General features: G+C 42.9%; 1 protein-coding gene across 1 annotated transcript; it reads right to left on the reverse strand.

Annotated features, from left to right (window-relative positions):
• Positions 1-294: 294 nt before the first annotated feature.
• On the reverse strand, positions 295-14,102 carry LOC133502644 (transcription factor 12-like). The gene is made up of 12 exons (XM_061823673.1): positions 13,925-14,102; positions 11,625-11,724; positions 10,176-10,315; positions 9,986-10,097; positions 8,357-8,427; positions 7,873-7,969; positions 7,680-7,753; positions 6,589-6,765; positions 5,869-5,986; positions 5,626-5,773; positions 2,575-2,804; positions 295-2,490 (listed from the first exon to the last, which is right to left on the reverse strand). Exons 1-12 carry the CDS (start codon positions 13,991-13,993, stop codon positions 2,360-2,362), a joined length of 1,467 nt encoding a protein of 488 aa, XP_061679657.1. The 5' UTR covers positions 13,994-14,102; the 3' UTR covers positions 295-2,359.
• Positions 14,103-24,414: the final 10,312 nt, after the last annotated feature.

Genomic DNA, 24,414 nt, shown 5'->3' on the forward strand with positions numbered 1-24,414 from the left:
TCTTGAGTGCTTGTAATGTTGTAAGACCAAATGTTGCCCCCCCCCCCAAAAAAAACAATAATCTTTACCATTATAACAATAATCTTTACCAAGGACATAAGTATTTTGTTGCAATGATAAAAATGTATCTTAAGAGAATAATGTCATATTCCTTCAATATCAAATTGTAATACTCAGACACTTCAAAATGTAATATTTTAACAAGTGTATTTCAAAAACAAAACTTTATTCTTGTGATACTACACCTTTTATTATAGACGTATTCTCTATAAAGACTATAACCCTGCCCTCCCCCCCAAAAGTCCTGCCATATTACACGCTTTTTTTTATGAATAAAACAAAAACAACCGTTGCATGTATGGATTATTTTGATATGTTACATTCATTTACATGTTTTTATTTACATTTAGCTTTTAAATGTCACAAAGCTAACGTAGGGAGGAGTATTTATTATTATGTTTTTTTTTTTTTTTTTTTTTACTGGCTGCTGGAACCCGTATGTAAGTACATTCTTTTGCAGACTTCAAGCTATGGCTCGCTGTCCCCCCTCCCTGGGGTACCGGACTCCAGCTTGACATACATTGACACCTGTATTTTCCATATCAAGTTACAGTACTTGACGAGTTGCATACAGTACAATACTATCTCACATGTCAAGTGTACGTTAACCAAGGGTTGTTGTTGTTGTTGGTCTGCTTTAAATACTGTAATACAGGTCCTCTGAGTTGAGGTACTCTTAATTGATGAATTATCTTCACGAATCACAAATAAAAGATGAAGTGACAAATACGGTTTGGTGTGTGGTGGCACCCCATGAATTTCAAATATTAGCAAAAAAAAAAAAAAAAGAACAAGAACAAGAAAAAACATCAATTGCTATAAGCAGACACAAGCCGTTAGGCTACTTCAAACTGTACACATACTGTACATGTTGTATGATGGCAGTACTTTTGATTGTGTGAGATTTGTTCAAAAAAGCAATTAACAGCATTTTGTCTTCATATATTGCTCAAAACATGAATTGTGTCTAAAACTGCAAAGGAATCGTTCCTCTGTGAAATCAGAGCGGGAAAAAAAGCATTTACATACATTTGTATAAAAGATAAGTTACATAACTTAGAAAAAAAAGAAACACCCTAAACATGCAAAATGAAATTTTAAAAAACATATTTGGCTAGATTTGAAAAGTCATGAACGTTTGTGACAAGTGTTTTGTTTTTGTCCACCAGTGTTGTTTTTGTAGCAGTGCTAAACACACAAATAAAAGAACAACTTCAATAGATAAGATGCTAATTAGAACATTCTTGGAGATCTGTTCATTCACAGAATGGTCCAACTCCTGAAAGACACACACACACACACACACACACACACACAATGCCACACAACAAATACTACATTTGCTGCCTGAGCACACGTGGAAACGTCCCGTCTGCGACTGCGAGAAATAGCGATGCGTTGTTCGACCGTCTGCCGCAAGTGCAGATGAGGCCACTCCGCAGCTGAGTTTCGTCCGGCCGGGTACAATAATAAATATTTAAAAAGAAGTGTACAAAACATCTGCAAGTTACAATGCATTTGTCTGTTAGAAGTACTGTAGAGGTTTAGGCACAAAGTAAGTCGTGTGCTGGAGAAGCGAGGGCATGATTGTTCGACTGTGTTGACGCTTCACAGAGTCTCTGCTTCTAATTATGACAGAGACCGAGACCCAGCATTTGTTTATTTATTGACCAGTTTAATCAAAGTAAGCTAGTAAAAGTTGATATTTAGAAATATTTAGCTTTCACGTGAAACTTCAAGATGAACCTGAAATGCACTATAAATTTGACCATCCATTTTCTAAACTGCTTATCCTCACGAGTGTCTCGCACGTGCCTGCCCCTATCTCAGCTGAATCTGGGCGAGAGGTGAGGAATACCCTGAACTGGTGGGGGAATCGCATAGACAAACGACCTTTCACAATCTCACCAACAGACAATTTAGAGTCTTCAATTAAACGACAACGCACGTCTTTGGGTGTACGGGGAGAAAAGCCACACCGGTGAGGCTAGATTTGAACCCGGGTCTTCAGAACTGTGAAGTGGATGTGTTAAACAGTTAAGCATAATGCTGGTGGGAGTGGGTGTGAAAGTTTAGAGAAGGTCAAACGAAGTTCACTTATAAAATTTATAGTGCATTGTAGATCATTATCAAAGGCCCAATTATCCTAAATATTTTGTAAGGGGGGTGCTGTATATTTAGTGCGCCTCTAAGAGTGTGTCAACAACCAAATGTTAATAAAAAATATATCATCGTGAAGGTCATTTTTGGAAGCATAAAGTCCACATCGATAATCAGGAGTTTTTGACTACTCGGACCCTCAGAGATGGCCCATCGGGTTTGCGGGGTCAGTGAGACCTGGATGAAATGCGACGTGCATGGACTGCGGATCCGACACCTTCTCTTCCTCTCTCCTCCTCAGACAGGCGGCTTTGGGGTTGAGGTTCCTCTCTGGGAGACGAGCAGAGGTTTGTTTGGTTGAATATCAACGCGGCTGTCAACGAGCGTCTCGGGTCATCTGCGTGCGGCGCTCACCTCGGACTTGCTGTTCCAGGCTGAGGATGACGGCCACGGCCTGGTGCAACACCAGCAACTTGGTCTGCGGCTTCTCGCTCTTCAGGTGGAGTTGACACATGTGGCCCAGCTCCTTGAAGGCCTCGTTGATGTCGCGCACACGCAGACGCTCCCGCGCATTGTTGGCCATCCTCCTTTCGCGCTCGCGCTCAGCCTTCTGCTCCGGACTCAGATCTTCATCCTCGTGAATACTTCAACATTGGACGAGAAGGGAGAGGAGGGTGAACGTCAAGTTACTTGATGAGGGAGGAGGTGGAATTTTAAGTGGATTTTACTGCCTCCTACTGGCCACTACACTGTACATTTACAACATCAATTCTAACATTTTTCAATGAAATTGTATTCATTTATTTCTATTCCCAACAGTCTTCTGAATAGATTTGTTACAATTTGTCTTGGCTGCACCGCTTCCACTACATGTACATATGGATGTTGGATTTTTTTTTTCTCCAATCAGATTTCAGCCTCCATGTGTTGCCATTTCGGCTTCATCTGCCCACTGCCCGATGAATCAGTTGCACTTGCCCATCCATCCATCCATCCATCCATCCATCCATCCATCCATCCATCCATCCATCCATCCATCCATCCATCCATTTTCTTCACCGCTTATCCTCACGAGGGTCGGGGGGAGTGCTGGAGCCTACCCCAGCTGTCAACGAGCAGGAGGCGGGGTACACCCTGAACTGGTTGCCAGTCAATCGCAGGACACATGGAGACCAACAGCCGCACTCACAATCACACCTATGGGCAATTTAGACATGTAATGTTGCATGTTTTTTGGAATGTGGGAGGAAACCGGGGGGTGCCCGGGAAAAACCCACGTAGGCACGGGGAGAACATGCAAACTCCACACAGGCGTGGAAGGGATTGAATCCCGGACCTCAGAAATGTGAGGCCAACGCTTTCCAGCTGACCACTGTTCCGCCCTTGCAGATGTAACCTAAACTATTTTAGCAATGGAAGTCTTTCTTTGATCCAGTTAGATTCCAAATCTCATCTTTCTGTCCTGATTGTAGGGTCAAACAAGCTAAATTTGACTAGTAAAAGACATTTGTTGCATCACAGATGAATACGATGTATTTTATATAAGTATATTATGATTTTTTTGTGTGTGTTCATCAATGAATACTAATTTGGAACCGCACCAAAAAATTTATACAGCACAGTTGCGTGCTCTTTTTTGAATGTACATTTTTGTATAGTCTTGATAGGTTCTATAATTATAATGTGATCATTGAAGCGAAGAAGTGAATTAAGTCCTCAGTGAAGGCCTAGGTACAAAATACTTGGCCAGCCACTGGTTGAGGTGCACCCTGGACTAGTAGTCTAGTAGCCAGTCAATCACAGGGCACATATCATTTGGACAACTTTCCGTAGAACCCAGATCAAATAAATCCACGCAAACAGGGAGAATATGCAAATTCCACACAAATAGACCAGAGAGATTCAAACCCAGAACCTTAAAACTGGGAGGAGGACTCGCCACTCCACTATATTAGAACGATTAACTTCAAAATGTTAATGTGTTTTTTTCACAACAGTCGTTTTTCTGTGGTAAAATAATAAGAAGCAAGACGGATAATGTACATTTATTAGAAATGACATCAGTCGGTTTCTATTCCATTTTAAGGCTTACAACTTTACACTCTTGCAATTCTCATGCTTTAGCCATCATTTTAGTTGCAGCCTCGTTTGGATTTGTCTTTATCATGCAAAAACGAACATGTCCAAATGGTTTTTCAAGCACAAACGCCGTACAAGTATTTCTGTGTGACACATACAAGTATTGTTTAAGGGAACATAAATCCTTGCCACAGCATCTTATCGTTCTTCTATTCTGGTGAATCATAAACAAGACACTGAGAAATAAATGTAAATGTTCAAAATAGCGTTGTTAACCTGATCTCATAAGCGTGGATGTTTTTTTTTTCTTTTTTTGAATATGTTACATCCTTTTGTACGAAAGAAAAGCTAATCATCGAAACGTCAGATACAAATAGGGAAGCACGAAGAGTGACAGTGAGTAATGACATCAGCTAGACCACAACTATTCACTTTGCTGTCGCTGATGCGGCGTTATTATTTTTTATTGCGTTCGTGGCTATGTTTGCTTTTTCCATGTATATGACGTGAATAAGAAATTCTTCTGGTCTGACTCAAAGCATTGATCAGCAAGTCTCTTTAATGTAGCTGTAATACATGTCTGCACCTCATGGGGCAACGGTGAGCTACTCGAGTGCCAAAATGTGCGGGACAATTCCGATATGGAACTCCGATGCAGGGCACCTCTACACAACTCTACAGCCACAATAATAAACGTATAGTCAAGTTCGCTGCTGTCCCAAACAATCAGAAGCCCTGACGTACAATAACAAACCTAAATTCTAATATTTGTTCCATGCATTTATATTAAAATACTCCCAACAGTCTGTCCTCATTTCAGCCTCTATATACTGATATGTCAATCTCATCCTCCTTGGGCCTTCAAAATCAGGAATGCTGGCCAATGTAACAAACTACGGTCGCAACGGGACAGTTTCTTGGACTAATCCAGATCAAATTCTCCTCAGAGGTCCAGCGTGCTAGCCCACGATAAATCACAGAAATTTTTCCATCCTTTGATTAGTTGGTCAGATAAAGCTAATTTCTCAGAGGATAAAATATCTGGAGCCCACATTCATGCACTTTATAATCAGCATCTCTGGTAAGTATGCTAAATTATATTTAAGTGTTTTAATATTTTGTCAAATGATGTACAGAACACGACAGTTGTGAGCGGTATATTGTGTTTTTGTTTTTTATACAAGGTTTCATTCTGATTGCGATGTGATGGTGGTGCGATTAAAAAGTGTATTAGGTCCCTATTGAAGGACAAGGTACCGAATACATGGCCCACCACGGAGCTCGTGTATCAGTTTTTTCACTAGTACCTAATGAAGTGTCTTTTTTTTTTAAATCCTACTTTCATGTAAGTTGATAGACATCTAAACTGAAAGCATTAAAGTCTACCTGTCCCTCGTGCTGTTGTCTCCATGCGTCTTGAGTTCGCTCTCCTCATCTGACTTTTGACTGTCAGAACTGTGACTGGTGTGCATCAAGTCTTCCCTTTCGCCGGTTTCCATCTTCAGCTCCGCATTCCCTGGCATCCCCAAACTCCCTGGAAGGGAAAAAGGAACGTTCGGCACTAAGAAGTCTGTGAGGCAGTCAAACTGATTGCTGCTTGAACAATAGAAAAACGAGCGATGGAGTCACCTCTACATCCTCCCATCATTGGCTCCACTGGGGTCACCTGTCGGCCCGTGTACGGTTGTCCATTTTGTGTGCGGGCCTGGAAGGCTGAGTGGTTGTTATTCATGGTGACGGTCTCAACCTTTGCAGCACACAAAGAAAAAGGATGAGATAAGGCCAATATTTACAATATGTGTTCGGTTAGTACAGGACACGTGAGAATCCTTTAAATAATGATTGGAAATGATGCTACACCACAGCGCTTTAAAGTCTGAAAGCGACACAAAACTAACATCTGCTTCTTTGTATCCAATGACCCCCCCCTGAGTGGATCACTTTCTGCACAGGCCCAATCTTAATCCTCCCCTTTAAACTGCTATACACTTTCTATCACACCAGTAATTCTCTTCAGGAATGATTCACTCCTAATCGACACATCCAAAGTAAGAAAATGTAATACCGCTCTCCCCCAGGGGATTAGTATGTACTTCCCCTGCCGCTAGCCCCAAATCCTCCCACTCGGCTAAAAGGGAAAAACATGGCGTATCTTCGGCTAACCTCGTCACCCCACACATTCACTAGACTTCCCATACAAGGGTGACGTTTGTCCACTCTCCCCCATTGTGTTCTGTTTCCTATTTGGCTGATAACACCTCAGTGGAAAAGTCCAGGAACTGAACAGCACTCCAAAGAAAAAAAAGATGGGATTTGCGGACTTAAATGCTTCATAGTGGTAAGTCTAACCATAGTTGGGCTGTGGCAGGTGAGCGCCAGCGTGCCGGCGGGGTTTGGGCGGCCGTGGAGATTCTGGTTCAGCAGCCCGTGGATTTCAGCGGCCAGGCCGGGTATGGGACCGACGGCATGGTTCCTTAAAACGTGGATCACATCGTCCAATCTGTCCAGTCTGTCTTCTACCTGAGACTGAAAGGGGAATGAGATTTACTAAATCATGTCTTAATCCACCTCAATAATGACACAATATGTCAAGTAGTTACAATATATAATATAAAACTATCTATCTATATATAGCAAGATGGCTAGTTATCATTGCTTAGAGTAGCATAGTACCAATTAGCTTACTCTCGCTTAGCTTAGCATAGTCTAAAAACTCAAACATAAGTAAGAATAATTGTTACATGGTGCTTAACTTTTTGTACGATTCACTACATTCTCATATCTGTAGATTTCATTTATTGTAAACGTACGTATGTTTTTAAATTGTCTGTTTATTCACATTTAATCAATCCCAAAACATAATAATAAACAAGCTGCGACCTTAGCAATACTGACAGCTTATATGGAAAACATTATATTATTCTTTTTGTAAAGGCAACAATATTCACTTTACATCGTGTCCAGTGAATGTCAGACATAGAAGTGCAATGGTGAGTCTTAATCTTAAAAAAAAAAAAAAAAAATGTAATTTGCAGCCAGAGTTTGAATAACCTGTAAATAAAGTGTAACTGAACTTCAGGTTCATTTTCAGTAAAGACTCATTTTCAATAAAGTTGGTGAGCGCACCATCACTTCCTCTTGGGTGCTGCTTATTTTGTTTCATTTCATCATTAAAAAATATCAAAACAACAACAACCTGATAATAATCTGAAGATTTTGAAATGAATTTTATACAATTATTCGAGAAACAGACGGAATAGCCAATAGAAGAATCAATTCAAATGATATTTTTTGTTTTTCAGTTTCATTATTGGAGGAACGTGAACCTGACATAACCCAAATACTGCTCCACTTTTTTTTTTTTTTTTAAATGTCATCAGGGGCAGTCTCAAAGTCTCACTGTATGGTGATATTGACTGGACAAAATAATCAGGTCTTACCATGGATATAAGTGATGACTCATAATGTGGTGATACAGGTGTCTGTACCGAGCTGCGGGGCCACATTTCGGTTCCTGTTACGAGAAAAACCCGGAGAGATGAAAACACACAATCAGTTGAAAAAGGACAAATGGCAAACAAAATAAACACCGTCTGACTAGAAGGAGCCAATTATAGGCAGCGGACAATTTACCTGCGGGTTCGCTGGCGTTTGGCAGTGGGGACGGGGACCTCACAGGCGTGGATGCGCTGGAAGGGAAGCTGCTGCTGGTGTGATCGGGGGAATAAATCTGGCAGCCGACACGGAGGGAGAGAAGAAGAAGAGGAGGAGGAGGAGAAGGAGGAGGAGGATGAGTGGGACGAGGGCATGGATCATTTTAAAAGCACTTGTCATTTCTGCACCGGGCCTTCCAGCTGTTGCCTTTAGAGCCGGCTCATAACCCAAACTAACTCATCAATTGTGATCATATTTCTAGTCAGCAGCTAATAAAAAGTGTGAGAGTAGTAGCCCTTTGCTGATATGCGTTCGGCCGGTACCGCCAGGAAGGACCTACTATTTCCTGTTTGCATTGCACCCCTGGGGCCCTCGCTTTAGATTTATAGTCTTGTTTTGAATGTTTAATTGTAACAGAGAACAAATGAACTGATGCAATGTGACGGCGGTGCTGCATACTTACAGAAGCCAGCGCTTTGCCTAATGTATCGCCAGTTTGTGACCCTCCAGACACATTTGTGTGGTTCCCTGAGACTGAAAAAAAAAAAAAAATACCAGAATGTGAATGTGTGAGTGTGTATAGTCATACACAGAGAGATTAAACATGATCAAAAATGCAGATAGAGAAATTTATTTTTTCACTTCACTGTTTGAATTTCACGTTGCTAACTAACATGGTGACAGTGATATCGTAGACTAAAATGTGCTCTTTAACTTTTTTACTTTTATAAGGGAGAATTACATCATTTTAATTGACTCCTCCCGCTTTAGGGTCTAAAATATTACTCCAAAATTTGTGGCATTCTCTATGGCAACACACATTTTGAGTAATTGGCTTGATTTTATACTACAGCCGGAGCTAACTGGCTGCTAGCAGGACACATAGTACCGTATTTTCCGCACTATAAGGCACACCGCATTATAAGGTGAACCTTCAATGAATGGCCAATTTTAAAACTTTTTTCATATATAAGGCACATGGAATAGACGCTAAAGTAGAGGCTGGGCTTACATTATGCATCCATTAGACGGAGCTGCACTAAAGGCTCAATATTGATCCATATATAAGCCGCACCGGATTATAAGGCACACCGTCGGCTTTTGAGAAAATTAAAGACTTTTAGGTGCGTCTTATAGTGCGGAAAGTACGATACATCACGGTCTTTTTTGTTTCTGTCTGGCTTCACAATAAAAGGCGTTCTTTGCCAACTGCTGCCTCATAATTGTCGGAACACGGCAGAATCGGCCTCCGGACACATTAAGATTTAAAACACGATTAGACAGCCAGTTCTCTGCCATTCAATGGTAAAAATGTCCATTGTCCATTTTCCAAGCCACTAATCCTCACGAGGGTCACGGGAGTGCCGGAGCCCATCCCAGCTAACATCGAGCAAGAGGTAGACTACACCCTGAACTGGTCAGCAGTCAGTCACAGGGCCCCCCATCAACATCATCACTGAGCAGGAATCAATTCCACGCTGCCCGCACCAAAGTCAGGCATGTGTACCACTACAGGCTCAGTTTCTATCCATCCATCCATCCATCTATTTTCTTATGCCGCTTATCCTCACAAGGGTCACGTACCTGGTTGCCAACCAATCGCAGGGCACATAGAGACAAACAGTCGCAGTCACAATCACACCTACAGGCAATTTAGAGTGTTCAATTAATGTTGCAACTTTTTGGGATGTAGGAGGAAACCAGAGGGCCATAAAGAAACCGACGCAGGTACGGGGAGAACATGCAAACGCCACAAAGGCGGGGTCGGGATTGAACCCGGGTCCGTTGAACTGTGAGGCCAACGCTTTACCGGCAGACCACCGTGCCGCTTCCTCAGTGACTATCTTGGTGAAAATGTATCAAATAAAATCAAAACAAATTAATCTGTCAACAATTTTATCCAGATTTGCAGTACAATTTGACAGGTTCTTGCTTGCCATCTGTGCCACACCTCCAAAAAGCAAAATAATAGCAGATATTGTATCTGTATCGAATGTTGGAATGTTTCTGTCTGCTTTTTGCCTTTAAACTCTTAAATGTATCCTCTCATTTTTGAGCAACATTGGAGGAGCATCTTGACCTCTCGCCTCACCCGCGGAAGTGTCTGTCGTGTTTACGGACGCAGCATTGTTGCGGTGAAAGGTTGACATGGGAGGGAGAGCCCTGCTCATGTCTGCAGCCATCAACGGATGTGGAGAATAGTCCTAAACAAGGAGACCAACACACGGTTGACGTGCCGGGTTATAAAACACAATATGTTCCGTCCTGGATGTAAATCTCACCAGGTGGCCGTGCGGCTGAAGACTGCTGTAGTTTGCCGGCTGCGTTTGGTGGCCGCCGGTCGCTCCCAGTGCGCCTTCATAGCCGTGCTGGTTCAGCCCGTTTACTGCATTCCAGATGTCGGGCAAATTGCTTGCGCCCTCTAAAATGGATGGCAATATGTTACATGTAAGCACTGGAGCAGTATCTTAAGCAGACATGAAACTCGAGAGCAGCCTGGACGGGTGTCAAATTAATTCACCGTTATTTACCACTTTCACGGACTCTATGTAGACCAAACTTAATTAGCATTATAATCAACCGCACAGGCAAAATGACATCCGTTTAAATGTTCAGTTGATTTAGCGGATTTGAAACAAAACCTGATTGCATTCAATTAAAAAAAGCAATAAAAGGAGTTTGAATGCGGAAAATTGGTCTTTTAATTCAAATAACTCATTTTCAATGGTAAAATGTAAAGGAATTAAATATGAATGTTTTTGGAGGCCATTTTTGACTCAACCCTGGTGCAAATGTCTGTGTTCTGGAAATGTTTTAAGAAATATGTAGCAAATGGAACCTTAGCTGATTATTTCCAGATTTAACCTGCTAATGCAGTAAAGTGTGGTACTGGAACCACACGGGGGGGGGGGGGGCGGCAAAAAAACATCAGTAATTAAATGGTCTACACTGTGCATGATGTTACAGTGGCCTAAACTTGTTTTTTTGTTGGGGGTCGCGGGAATCCAATACACCACATTGATTAAGTACATTTCAGTTATATTTTATCTTTAATTTAGGTGTAATTTTTATTTAACCCTAATGTGCAATATATTTTGATGTAGTCGTTTTTTAAGTACATACATGTGATTTATATATATATTTAAGCATATGTTTATGTTTAAACTTTTCCCAATGTTACAGTGCCTGACAATAACATGAAATGCAATGCTGAGGAATAAAAACTTGTGTTTTTCTTTCAAACTAAGTATTTCTTTAAATGGTACATGGTGTAAAAAAAATGGTAAACCACAGATCTCAACAAATACGATATTATATGATTATTTAATGCGCAAAGTCTGTCATTACTTTAATAATTTATAAAGCTCAAAATGCAACAACCAGGGAACATTCACATCAGGATTGAAGCTCGTTGGTGGAATAAATTACGGTATCAAACTACATTTTGGCAAAATGTAGCAAAACATATTGTAAATAATAAATACATACAAGTGATAAACAATACATAGGTAGAGTGATATATAGGTTTTACTGACATAATAAGTACAATAAACACCTTGCATAAATCCAGTGTTTACATTTGTTAGGTACTGGTGATCTTAATTCCTTTGGGTTATATTTATATTGTTTATTTGTTTGTTAGTTTTTTTTGTGTGTGTTTGGCTGTGTCGCAACAGCAGGGTTCTTTAAAAGGCTTAGAATAGATTCACATTCATAATCGTTTTGCCTACCAAAAAAAGTGCTGGCAAACACATTGCTGGAGGCCTTGCTGGACGGATGTAAAGATGAGTTCTGGCTGATGTCGTCATTGCCGGGAGACTGCCCATAAATCTACATCAAAAGAACAGTCTGTTCAAATTGGGCAACAGAAACCCGGGCGCACAGTTTAGCGCGATCGGAAGCGACAGCACGTTCAAAACAAAGCAGAGAGCTGATGCACACACTTAGAGCTATTGCGATAATCCATAAACTGCAGATCCGTGCACCTCCTCATCCGGATTTAGGAACCATTCAGCATGAGAAATCCCTGCCCTAATCGTGATCGGTTCGGGTGGTTTCAGAATCCTGAGATACAATTCCTCCCTTAATGAAATTGAGTTACAAGCCTTGGCAAGGAACCCAAGTAAGAACAACTGACATTGTTGGACCTCTTATTGGTCTGCAGAGATATTAATGGAGAAACAGAACTCGTCAAAGTTCCCACTTAATGTTTCATGTTTACGATACTGCATTTGTATTGCACAGGACTGCACATATGCATACACACAACACATGCTTCCTTACTCGCACACTCAAACACACACACTGAGAGGTCTGGACTGCACCTGCACCACCCTCCAGTTCTTTGATCTGGCCCAGGAAATGAAAATAAAACTCCCTGCACAGCATCAATGGGGTGTCAGTTACCGGGACGACAAGTCCTGTAAAGCAGGCTTTTAAAGACTCTCTTGAGCATGGTTGTGCGGCAACACACACGCACACACGCACGCAGATACATACACACAGACCCGTGACCCTGGTTGGCACGAGTCCCATGATGATTGCGGGCCAGGGCAAACAGGGGAGCCCCTGCCGACACTGGGCCCGTCTGAGCCGCCGTGGGCAGCATATGGCCAAGGATAAAGCCAATTGTCCTCCTTACCATCAGCATAGCAGGCGACCCGTTAATAATGGTCACACCCCCGCCCCAGCACGCCTCCTCTGGCCCCCGCTGGAGAGGAGGGCCGTCACCATGGCATCCTCTTTTAGCCAAGCATTGATTTAGAAACCATCAATCACGGCATCACAAATGATAAGGGGCTCTCTTTTTTTCTGAAGCAATTAAAGGCCTTAAATAGGAAAGGATTAGTAAGAAAGTAGGTTTCTTTTTTTGAATGGTCATTTTATTTCATCCAACATACATTTTGCAAAAGTGAAATCAATCTTGGGTCTTTATAGTGCAAGGAAATATAGCATTAGTCTAATGGCATAATTGCTTTAATTATTTTTAACTTACTGTCACAAGAGCAATGAAAAACAATGTGCTAAAGCCAAAAATTATGTTTTTTTTTGTTTTGTTTTTTTAATCTGTGCAGGTTGTCAATCATGTAGGTCATGGTAAGGTGCTGAATTTGTTTGTTTGCTTTGTTTTCCTATTTCCCAGAATGCTCAAAAATGACTCGCTGGGCCACTCATGCAACTTGGTTAATGACATTTGAATACCGCACAACTCTCTATAAAGTTGTGGAACCAATCCCGATATCAAGTTGAGCTGACCATTGAGTTCTTTATAATAACAAAACGGCAACTCGTAACAACAACAAGCAAGTAGTCCACGAGGAGGTTTCACGATGTTACCAGACTATCACGTTAGATCCGAGGAATATCAACTTGCGCTTTGACGGCCTCCTCAAGCAGCCACATGCAACCAATTTTCCGCCTCTGTGATCCGTGATGTCTGGATATGGTTAGTCTCAGTGAGATCAAAGCTGCCTTTGATAATGGCTGAAGCGGTGGAGGGACAGCTTAAATCAAATCGAAATAGCGAGCAATCTGCTTCATGTCAAGATGCTCGCTGCTGCCAGGCTGCTGCTGCTGCTGCTGCGGCCCTTAGCGGACAGGAAGCAGGAGCGCCGCCAGGCCATTCGAAACGCAACTTTGTCAAAGTGCAAAGGCCACGAGTGTGCTGTGATTTTAATGGCGCTGTCCAGTGCAGGTGGCTGTTGTGCACGATTCCAGATTCGGTATTGCAGATTGCGAACTTGAATCTGGGATGCGCCTCGGAATATAAATAAATCACTTGGGGGGGGAAGAGAATTTAGTTATCAAAGCAGAAACAATGAGAATTTCAAAATACTGTACACTGATGCTCATTTATTTATCTACGTATTTATTGCATGACTTGTGGGGTGATGTCAACGCATTGTTCTACCAATGTAAGAAACAAAGCTCTCCAAATAAACACAGCATCTGGAAACGCCGTGCATAAAAGTCTGCATCAGCATCACACACAGTACAAACTTCCGAAAGATGCACAGAAAAGTGTACTTACGGGCTTCACGTTGTAGCAGTACATCAGTGAGTTGCTGCCTGTGCCTGAGACGGGATGAGCACAGTACATAACTGCCGCTTTTCACAGTACAGTCCACACAGTGTCAGTTCGGCCAGTCAGAGAGTCGCTCGGTGCTCCTACTCATGCGTATTCGGTCCTCTTGCACTTCCCTCCTCTAATCCACCCCTGCTGGTCATGCAGCTACCCACAGACAGTATGCAAATAAGGGCTGGACCATTGCAGAGAGTATACAGAGGGGTGGCCAAGAGAGAATGTTAGTACGAGACTACAACTGATGGCATGGTCTGGAATATTATGAGCACCCCCCCCCCCCCCACCCACAAAACAGAGACTTCCATTGCAACTCCACACCTAAATTTAGTGCTTAAGTGCGCATGTGCATAGTACAAAGATTGACACAAAATGTTCTTTGTTGTGATTGTAATGTCAATAAAATAATCAAGGATGAATGGATAATTTCACAATGAGGGAATTCTCCACCTACGCATCTTCATCACTGTCACCTTGGTCCAAATATTACAATAATAAGCCTTTATGAGTCACTTGAGCCCTGTAATTCCTCCAATGTTTACTTAAAATCAAGCTTGAGAGCGAGCCGCCCTCAGAGCAGAGAACAGCGATGAAGACACGAAGATTAGCCGCTTTTAGACAGGTAAATTGGGGATAACACAGCCTTGTCTGACCCACTTTTGCAAATAGAATCAAGGCTGTGGGCACGTGTGTGGCGGCTGGGTTAAAGCTTGTTTACTCTGTCTGAGAAAGCGGGGAAAAGGTGGCACATTAACACGCAGACTTCCGCGACAAGGTGAACCGGAAGTCTGATGCTCCGCTCTTATGTACACCCCTCTAATGCAATTAATAAAAAACGCTTGTCACGGGAGACTAACTCAACAAGTGTTTGGGGACGGAGTCTACATATAGTTAAAGTTAGTCAGGGAAATTCCTTCCTATTTTGTTTGATGTGAAACTTCACTTGCTCAACAGTCTGGGGTTTCCCTTGTCATGTACTGTGTACAGCACACATTTTCAAAGGGAGATAGTTTGGGACTGCTGGCAGGATAGTCTAGTACAGTCTCGTACACGCACTCTTTTACTCTGAAGTCACACATGAAGAATGTGCTGAAAATAAAAACATTCCTGCTTGGATGGCAGCATATGTTGCTCTAACACATACACGTATATATGTACCTTTCAGCATAAATTGTGCCTTCAGAAGTGGGCACTAACCCACAACCATACCATCACATATGCTGGGTTTTGAAAATTGCTCTCAAGGTTTCTGTTCACTCGTTTACAGGAAACTTGTTTGGCTAGCTAAAGACGGTCATATTTATCTGATCCAACATTAACTTGTGACAAATTAAGCACGATGAAATGCAGCATCAAAGGGGCCATCGTTTTATTTTTCAGATTCGTTTTACCAGTTGACAGTTTTTACATAAGGCTTACTACGATTATCCATCCATTTTCTTTGCCGCTTATCCTCACGAGGGTCGCGGGGAGTACTGGAGCCTACCCCAGCTGTCAACAGGGAAGAGGCAGGGTACACCCTGAACTGGTTACCAGCCAATGGCAGGGCACATAGAGACAAACAGCCACACTCACAATCCACCTAGGGGCAATTTAGAGTGTCCAATTACTGTTGCATGTTTTTGGGGTGTGGGAGGAAACCGGAGTACCCCGAGAAAACCCTCACAAGCACAGGGACAACATGCAAACTCCACACAGGCGGGGCCAGGATTGAACCCAGGTCCTCAGAAATGTGAGGCCAACGCTTTACCAGCTGAGACACCGTGCCGCCTTATTACGATTACAAGTGTTAAAATCTTACTTCAAGCATGATGTACCATTGATAAAATATTTTTTGTGATAACATTTGGATTTAGGTAAAACATCATTTGATTTCGGTTGTCTTTAAGACAGGTTCCCACCAGTGTCCCAGAATCAGCCCCATGATTTTTTCAGGACGAGACCAAAATACAACATTTTGAGGTTATGAGTGCCACGCAATGAACTAGTTTGCACGACAGCATAACAATATGACAACAAAAATCATTAACATAAATTCATAATTAAGTATAAGTCAATTAATTTAGCATACAGTTTAAGATCGAAGATCAAGGAAATTTCGCCTCAACCCTAAAAGTCACTTTAGCGGGCATATTAACTGCATACGGAAATATGTACATACATATAAACTGCAAGGGATCGACTGTATTTTCCACTTTTTATTTTTAAGCCTGCAGTGACTGACCTTCAAGATAAAATGAAAGAGCACTTTGTTTGGCAGCATCGTTCCCCTGGAATCAAACTGCGGCGCACTGATCTCGGTCTCGTCAGGAGGTGAGCCGTGTCGACCACAAATTCTAATCCTGACTCTTCACGCTAGTCTTAACTGGGTTAGCGGGTCAAGCGCTTCTTTTTTTTTTTTTTTTTTTTAATCGCTGCAGGTAATTGCAAAGGAGTATTTGGATTTTGTTTTGTTGTTAAAAACGGAAAAATAAACGTTGTTTTAGAGTCAAGTTTTTCTTACTCATCAGTGATCCAAGAACACTCGCAGCAACTGCATGACCTTTTCCCACTGATTGAGATCACTTCTGCCATCTCAGATAGTCGACACACAACTACACACAAACCCCAAGGCTGTGGATAAATGAGCCAAGAGCAAATATATACAGTCCCCTAACCCTGAACTTTGCATCAATCTTAGCTAATTGCAGCCTTGTCAGGGGTGCGATTATTCAAACAGGTAATGCAAATGTTAATGAGTTCAAATTTGCATATCTTTATTTTCCCGTGGATGAAATGTCATTGGGTATGACGCTCTACATTGAAGAATGTCATTCCCGATGGCCCCCTGATACGTCGTTGGCCATTAAGAGGCTGAAAAAAATGAGCACCTGGGATGACGTTGGAAGAAATACGCACACAAATATAAACGGGATTCAATGTTTTCAAGGAGAACAGAAATAAACACATTCCCACAGCACCAGGATCACAAGAAACACAAATTGTTGAATTTTTAACGACCTTTGTACCAATTTTATAGCTGCTCAGTTGCTTAAACAGCAGGGTTGAAAAAGGAATGTGTTGATTGAAATTGTTCCCCTTTTTTCCGCTATTGTGCATGATACTGTTTTTGCCCAAGTGCAGTTTGCACGCTGCTCTTCGTCATGCGCCTGATTTGACATGGCTTAAATAAGTATCTTCCTGCCAGTGACTGGCATTGGCACAAGAAGGGCTGAGTGGGACTGGGGAGCAGATGGTGACATTCCACATGACCAGACTGATCAATCAGCGTGCTGGGACGCAGGTGCAGCGCAGGCGGGCAGCACCGCGCCGTCTATTTCGCCATCGACGAGGCACAAACACGCGGGCACCAAACCCGGCACCCTCAGGGCCCGCATGCTCCGCTGTTCCGCTGCGCCAAGGTTGATGACATCACAATTTCCCATCCGCGCTTCCGTGGACAGCCAAGCATAATGATCGGGCGCGGCCTGCCGAGCTTGCGTGCATGACGTCAAACTAAAGGGGACTCCTACAACGTGTGTCAGAAAAGTTCAGGGACTGCTGTCCTCTTCTCTACGTGCCCAAAAATCCCAGCAGAACACCTACAAACAGATCCCCTGGTATTTTACCCATTTAGTATGTAAAATGAGCTGAGAGTTGTGGTACGACAACTTCTGGCTTGCTTGACCATGACAAAATGGCTGCTCTCAATGCCCTGAGCATCTGACAGTTCCCACCCCGGAAGAACATCACTGTGCTAGAGGAACCTCCCTACTCACCTGACCTGCTCCATATGATATTTTTTAATAAATAAATAAATATAAAAAATCAAACCACTGTATATTTATCCTGCGATTGACTGGCAACCAGTTCAAAGTGCACCCTGCCTCCTGCCCGTTGACAGCTGTGATAGCCTCCAGCACTTCCCGTGACCCTCATGAGGATAAGCAGTAAAAGAAAATGGATGGATGTATATTTAGAAATTGTTAATTAAGATATATTTTGGGTGCCCCTGAAAATCTCAGGAAGTCAGGCTATGCCCAACTGTGACTTTTCTGAAAGGAAACTAATTTTGAACAGAGGTTGAGGGGAGAATGTGCTGTAAGCAGTACTTTTGCGGGTCAACTAAGGGGTCAAATCTGGCCTGCAGGCCTTCAGTTTAGCACCTGTGATCTAAAAAGCATCCAATAAAATACTTGTGTTGGCAATTCTGCCCTTTACAAAGACAATGTTTTGTTTTAATTCACGCTGTAAGAGAGGTGTTCATTTAGCAATATGTTCATTATTGTGATACGAATTCCACTGATGTGGAAGTGAATTAAATAACAATGAGCGGCACTTCTAATATTTGGCCACTTCGGATTCAATAAAATGCAGCAAGCAGCACGAGAAATCCACACAAAAACATGATGCAAAGTTTTACTATAAAGCATTTCTGGTAAAACAACACTGCATACTCCGCATTCTCGAGATAAAATGCAAATACGCATATTAGGCGCTGATAGTAGCATAGGAATGAAGTACAGTACAGTAGTATTATGATGAATCATTACTGCTCTTCCATCCATGATCATCCCTTCTTTTCCGAAAATTCATTTGTGAAAGGTTTTTGGATGTGTTGATGGATTAATACACGGACGGACTAAATAGTGTTTCTCTTTTTTTAAGGTTGAATATTACTGCAAATCCTTCAATCTCTTCAAGACCCAAACTGTGACACTGTCCATTAAAAAAAAAATTACATTTGTTTGATCACATTAAATTGTGTGTGTGCCAAACGATACAGTTCAATAGATTGCGAATATCTACGCAATGTTGTGGCCCGGGGCGGCATGGTGGAATAATGTTGGCCTCAGAGTTTGGAGGACCCAGGATCAATCCCAGCCCTCCCTGTGTGGTGTTTGCGTGTTCTTCCTGTGCCTGCGTGGGTTTTCTCCGGGCACTCTGGTTTCTTCCCGTGTCCCAAAAACATGCAACATTAATTGGACCCTCTAAATTGCGCCTCGGTGTGATTGCGAGTGCGGCTATTTGTCTTTTCCTTTCGGCTTGTCCTGTTAGGCGTCGCCACACCGTGTCATCTTTTTCCATCAAAGCCTATCTCATGCATCTTCCTCTCTAACACCCACTGTCCTCATGTCCTCCCTCACAACATCCATCAACCTTTTCTTTGGTCTTCCTCTCCTTCCTCTTTTGCCTGGCAGCTCCATCCTCAGCAACCTTCTACCAATATACTCACTCTCTTGCCTCTGAACATGTCCAAACCATCGAAGTCTGCTCTCTCGAATCTTGTCTCCAAAACATCCAACTTGGCTGTCCCTCTAATGAGCTCGTTTCTAATCCTATCCAACCTTTTCACTCCAAGCAAAAACCTCAGCATCTTCATTTCTGCCACCTCCAGTTCTGCTTCCTGTTGTTTCTTCAGTGCCACCGTCTCTAATCCGTACATCATGGCCGGCCTCACCACTGTTTTGTAAACTTTGCCCTTCATCCTAGCAGAGACTCTTCTGTCACATAACACACCAGACACCTTCCGGCAACTGTTCCACCCCACTTGGACCCGTTTCTTCACTTCCTTACCACACTCTCCATTGCTCTGTATTGTTGACCCCAAGTATTTGAAGTCATCCACCCTCTCTATCTCTTCTCCCTGGAGCTTCACTCTTCCCCTCCCACCCCTCTCATTCACTCATTTACATTCTGTTTTACTTCAGGTAATCTTCATTCCCCTCCTTTCCAATGCATGCCCCCATCTTTCTAATTGTTCCTCCGCCTGCTCCCTGCTTTCACTGCGGATCACAATATCATCTGCGAACATCATGGTCCAAGGGGATTCCTGTCTAAGCTCATCTATCGGCCTATCCATTACTTCCCCAAACAGGAAGGGGCTCAGCGCGGAACCCTGATCCAGTCCCACCTCCACCTTAAATTCTTCTGACACACCTACGGCACATTTCATCGCTGTTCTGCTGCCCTCATACATGTCCTGTACTAGTAAGTTTCTTTCGGCTTGTCCCTTTCGGGGTCGCCACAGCGTGTCATCTCAGATGAACGCACATATGTTTGGCACAATTTTTACGCCGGATGCCCTTCCTGACGCAACCCTTCTCAGGAGTGGAGGCCCCAGTGGGATACGAACCCACAACCCCTGGTTTATCAAACCAGTGCTCTAACCACTGAGCTACGGGGGCCTCTATACATGTCCTGTACTATTCTAAAATATTTCTCCGCCACACCAGACTTGCGCATGCATTACCACAGTTCCTCTCTTGGTACTCTGTCATAGGCTTTCCATAAGTCTACAAAGACACAATGTAGCTCCTTCTGACCTTCTCTGTACTTTTCCACAAGCATCCTCAAGGCAAATAAACCATATGTGGTACTCTTTCTAAGCATGAAACCATACTGTTGCTCGCAGATACTTACTTCTGTCCTGAGTCTAGCCTCCACTACTTCACTACTCTATCCCATAACTTCATTGTGTGGCTCATCATCTTTATTCCTCTATAGTTTCTACAGGCTATTTGTCTCTATGTGCCCTGCAATTGGCTGGCAAGCATTTCAGGGTGTACCCCACCACCTGCATGTTGACAGCTGGCATAGGCTCCAGCACTCCCTGCGACCATCGTGAGGATAAGCGGCTAAGAAAATGGATGGATGGATGGATGGATGGATGGATGGATGTTGTGGCCAGTGAATGGAAGTAGAGAGAGGATTGCATTCTCTCATTCTATTCAAACTATACATCTATTTTAAGATCTACCTTGAGCACTTAAATTGGAACGTACCACTGAGAGTGGTCCTTAAGCTGTATTTAAAACGTATTTCAACACACTGATGAGAAAGTGCATTGAAAAATGGTGTCACCAAAGGCTTTGTTGCAGGTAAAGAAGGCCAGTCGTCGACGTTTGATACGTGCTGGCGTGACTCTGTGCCGAGGATGTGCACTGTCTTTGGGATAAGACGTGAACGCGGTGAGCTGATCTCACAGTCTGGCCTTGAGTGCTTTTAAGAAGTGGAGGGGTGGGGGTTGTAAGAGGATTGGAGCGGCCATGGAGCGCACGTGCGAGCCAGTCTCATCCACCTCTCCGCCGCCGTGACCTCGCTGGCCCACATTCAACGGCGGGCGCACCTATAACGGGAAGACGGGCAGCTTTAGGTCTCGGCCAGTGAATCGTGTGACCTGCTTGATGTCCGCTGAGCACGCCAGTGAATCCCACTTGTCTGTTATCTGCTCTCTAAATGTAAAATAAAATACAGAAAACATTTTTCTGCTGTCCTCATAGAAGGTGGTTGATTTTGGCTGGTATTTTCAGTCAAATGTTTTGCACACAAACAAAGCCTGCCCTCAAAAAGAAGCCTCAGTTTTGTCCCCAAGCAGTAACAACAGTTGCTTCCACGTGCTGCCTTCGTAAAGATTTCTTAAAAAGAATGCATATGGCATACAGTTTCCGTTGGAAGATCAAATGCTTCTGTACGTGCAAGGTTCTGTACGAAACACTGCTTTAAAAAAAATGGAAAAACTAAATCAAAAAGAATTTGAGAGCAAAAATGCCAGGAACGTGCGGTCGTATGTGTGGATCCAGAGAATTCCAAACACGCTTAATGGGTGACAAGTCATGTGAGGGTGCCGGCCGTGCGGGAACTGGGATACTTGGAGCTTCCAGGAATTGTTTTGTGTTTAGAACCTTTGCAACACGGGGCCGTCGCAACATGAGGTGACGCTCACGGGTGAAAAACAAAATGCAAGCAAACATAAAAGTCTTGCTTTTATTCCCCAGGATATATTGTATACTCATTATGAAACATATTACATTATTATTGAAAATTGCCATAATTGTTGATTTGTGGGGGCAGAAGAAAACAGCATAGTAATAATGTTCAGTATCCATCCATTCATCCATCCATCCATCCATTTTCTTTGCCACTTATCCTCACGAGGGTCGCAGGGAGTGCTGGAGCCTATCCCAGCTTTAAGGGGCAAGAGGTGGCGTACACCCTGAACCGGTTGCCAGCCAATTGCAGGGCACATAGAGACAAACAACCACACGCACAATCACACCTAGGGGCAATTTAGTTCTCCAATTAATGTTGCAGGTTTTTGGGATGTGGAAGGAAACCGGAGTGCCCGGAGAAAACCCACGCAGGCACGGGGAGGAGAACAGGCAAACTCCACACAGGGAGGGGCTGGGATCGAACCCAGGTCCTCAGAACTGAGGCCAACGCTTTACCAGCTGATGCACCATGCTGCCTTACTGTTCAGTAGCACTCTAAAAATTATTTTAATACCAAATAAAAATATAGAAATGCCTTCCCTTCATAGACAGCTGTTGAGTAAAATTCTTCAAAACTCTCCTGCCCCGAAAAACAGTAAACTGTGCTAAATGTAGAATGACGCCAAATTAACAGGATCAGAAGGGCCAGTGACGTGTGAAGTGATGGTTCTACTCTTTTGTGGGATTACAGTTTTTTGAATTGCAAAGGTTTTCATAACACTTTAGCATACTTTTTTGCATGCCTTGCATCACATGCAGTCCACACACATGCAGGCAAGGGTGTCGTTTCTGAGCAAAGGGATGGCGAGACTCTGAGCAGAGCCTCAAGAGCGTCTTAGGGTGGGGGGGGCGTTTTATGCATTGCTCAAAGGCACCTAAATTTGTTACAGCAGCTCGAAGTCATTGCCTGGGTTATTTCCTTATTAACATAATTATTCCAAATGAAGTCATTTTCATCATGCGTAGCCTAGCGGACTAACTGTTCCTGTTTCCTCATTATCGAGGGACACAGCGCCATCAGCCCCAAGATGGCTTTTAAATCACCTTGGGTCAAACATTTTCTTTAATGGCACGGCATGGTGCATGAGTGGTTGAAATCTGAACTCCAAGTTCTTCCCACATTCCAAAACATGCATCTCGGGTTTTTTTGGGAGACGCTTGACAGGTAAAAATCACAACTGCAATGAACGCAATGGCGGCCGATGTCTACCCAAGCCGTCTGAGGGCTGAACTGGCTGCCCTCAAGAGATACAGAAGACGTTGCTATGTTACCGTTCCAAAGATGGGGGCCACGTCGGGAGAGGTGTTGCGTAAATCTTCACATTTGGAGGAAAGAGCAAGGGCAAGGACCGCTGAGATGCGACCTTCCGACCGAAATGAGAAGTGACAGGAGATTGACAGAAACATAAATCAGTCCAGAATGGCCGGCGACGCAAGGTCAAAAATAGAGTGGGAAAACAATGACCGAACGAAGGAGAGGAGGAGGGGGGACACACATTTTCTTGAGATTCAGAAGAAGTGTCATGCTTTCACACCTCCGGTGTCGCTAACAAGTCGACAAGGGTGGACAAACCAGTGTGACACGTTGTGAAAATCATACTGATCAAAGTTTGGCCATTGGACACGTACAAGGCGACACTGTCAGGTCTGGCGCACACGCAGGAAGTGTTACATCACTTAAAAGCTTCTAATAACAACAATATCGCTCTTTCCCCCCCCCCACGTTCACCAAAGACTTTGTGAAACCCAGCGCTAAATCACTCCTTGATTGGTTTACGGTGCGCCGAAAACACGCCTCTGTGACAATGGATCACACACATGCGCGGCACATTTTGGACGGCTGCACGCGGGTGCCGCTGTTCGTGCTAACAATGTCGCTTTTGTAATGTGCAGACGTTTGCAGATCAGAGGGATGTCGGGAATCGTGAAAAAAAAAAAACCTCTTTCTTCGCAAATGCACGACTGGAAGGAAAAGGTCTATGAGGCCAAAAGTTCCAGATTTCCTATTGGGGGTGCCGCTGCTACAGTTAGGTTAGCTAGCAAGGACCACGAAACACATTTGGCGATTTACACCTCATTCAAAATGAATGCTGCTGCTGCTGCGAGTTTCACTATAAGGCAGTAAAATTGTTTTATTTTTTTTTATTTTCGTTTTTGTTGAAATTTTATTTCCATCAGCTCAGCATTGAAAATGGAAATGTTGCCATTTAAAACAATGAAAGAAAAGTATAGCAAGTATAATAAGTATATATAATTCTGATTAATGTAATTGGATTTGGAACAAAAATATTTTTCTGGTGTTACAATTCTGAATATGTAACTAGTTAAATCCATTAAAAAAACATCTCATTCAAGTAATTACCTTAAAACAAAAATAAAATGATACAGGAAACATACACAAAAAATGAAATATAACTCGCTGAAAGCTTTAATGGATGCATAACACCAGCATGAACAAAATAGTGATAATCATAACATAACAGTACCCGAGTCCATCAACAGATGGCACTGTAGAGTAAATCACGCACTGCATGTAGCAGGGCTTGTTTTTCTTGACCTACTGACTTCATTCTGAGCTTGCACCAGAATGTTCTTCCAATGATCATTTTTGGTCCGTATGATGAATTACTACCTTTCGTGTCGTTTCTTGAAACGCGTTTGAAAAGGTGTGTACAACGGGAATTAGAA

This window comes from Syngnathoides biaculeatus, chromosome 6, assembly GCF_019802595.1.
Source record: "Syngnathoides biaculeatus isolate LvHL_M chromosome 6, ASM1980259v1, whole genome shotgun sequence".
Lineage (NCBI taxonomy): Eukaryota > Metazoa > Chordata > Actinopteri > Syngnathiformes > Syngnathidae > Syngnathoides > Syngnathoides biaculeatus.